Here is a 362-nt window from a genome sequence, read left to right on the forward strand (position 1 = left end):
GTGCAGAGTGAGCCCCCCTCCCTGACCTCGGCTGCAGAGCTCGGTGCTCTGGAGGGAGCCTGGCCAGGGTGAGGGAGAGAGGTCGCCCCGAGGTGCTGCCCGAGCCCGGATGGGGCTAGTGGCCTCCTCCCTGTGCCACCCACCTTCCCCGCCGGCCCGCCTGCCCGCCCGCGCTCACTGGTGCTCGATCTGGAAGTTGAGGTGCCCGCTGAACCAGTCATTGAACAAGGACTGTTCCACGTTGCAGGTGGCAGCCAGCTGCAGAGGGGAGGGGGCGAGAGGCCAGGAGCGGAAGGGAGAATGAGGGCTTCACCTCCTTCCCCCCCCCCCCCCCCCCCCCCCCCCCCCCCCCCCCCCCCCCC

General features: G+C 71.8%; 1 protein-coding gene across 1 annotated transcript in view; it reads right to left on the reverse strand.

Annotated features, from left to right (window-relative positions):
- Positions 1-362, reverse strand: part of LOC125911228 (acyl-CoA 6-desaturase-like) — a 32,137-nt gene that overhangs the window by 742 nt on the left and 31,033 nt on the right. Inside the window, exon 10 of the mRNA XM_049614975.1 lies at positions 179-307. Within this exon, the coding sequence (XP_049470932.1) occupies positions 179-307 (129 nt within the window). The remainder of the gene's footprint in view (positions 1-178; positions 308-362) is intronic.

This window comes from Panthera uncia, chromosome D1 (assembly GCF_023721935.1).
Source record: "Panthera uncia isolate 11264 chromosome D1, Puncia_PCG_1.0, whole genome shotgun sequence".
NCBI lineage: Eukaryota > Metazoa > Chordata > Mammalia > Carnivora > Felidae > Panthera > Panthera uncia.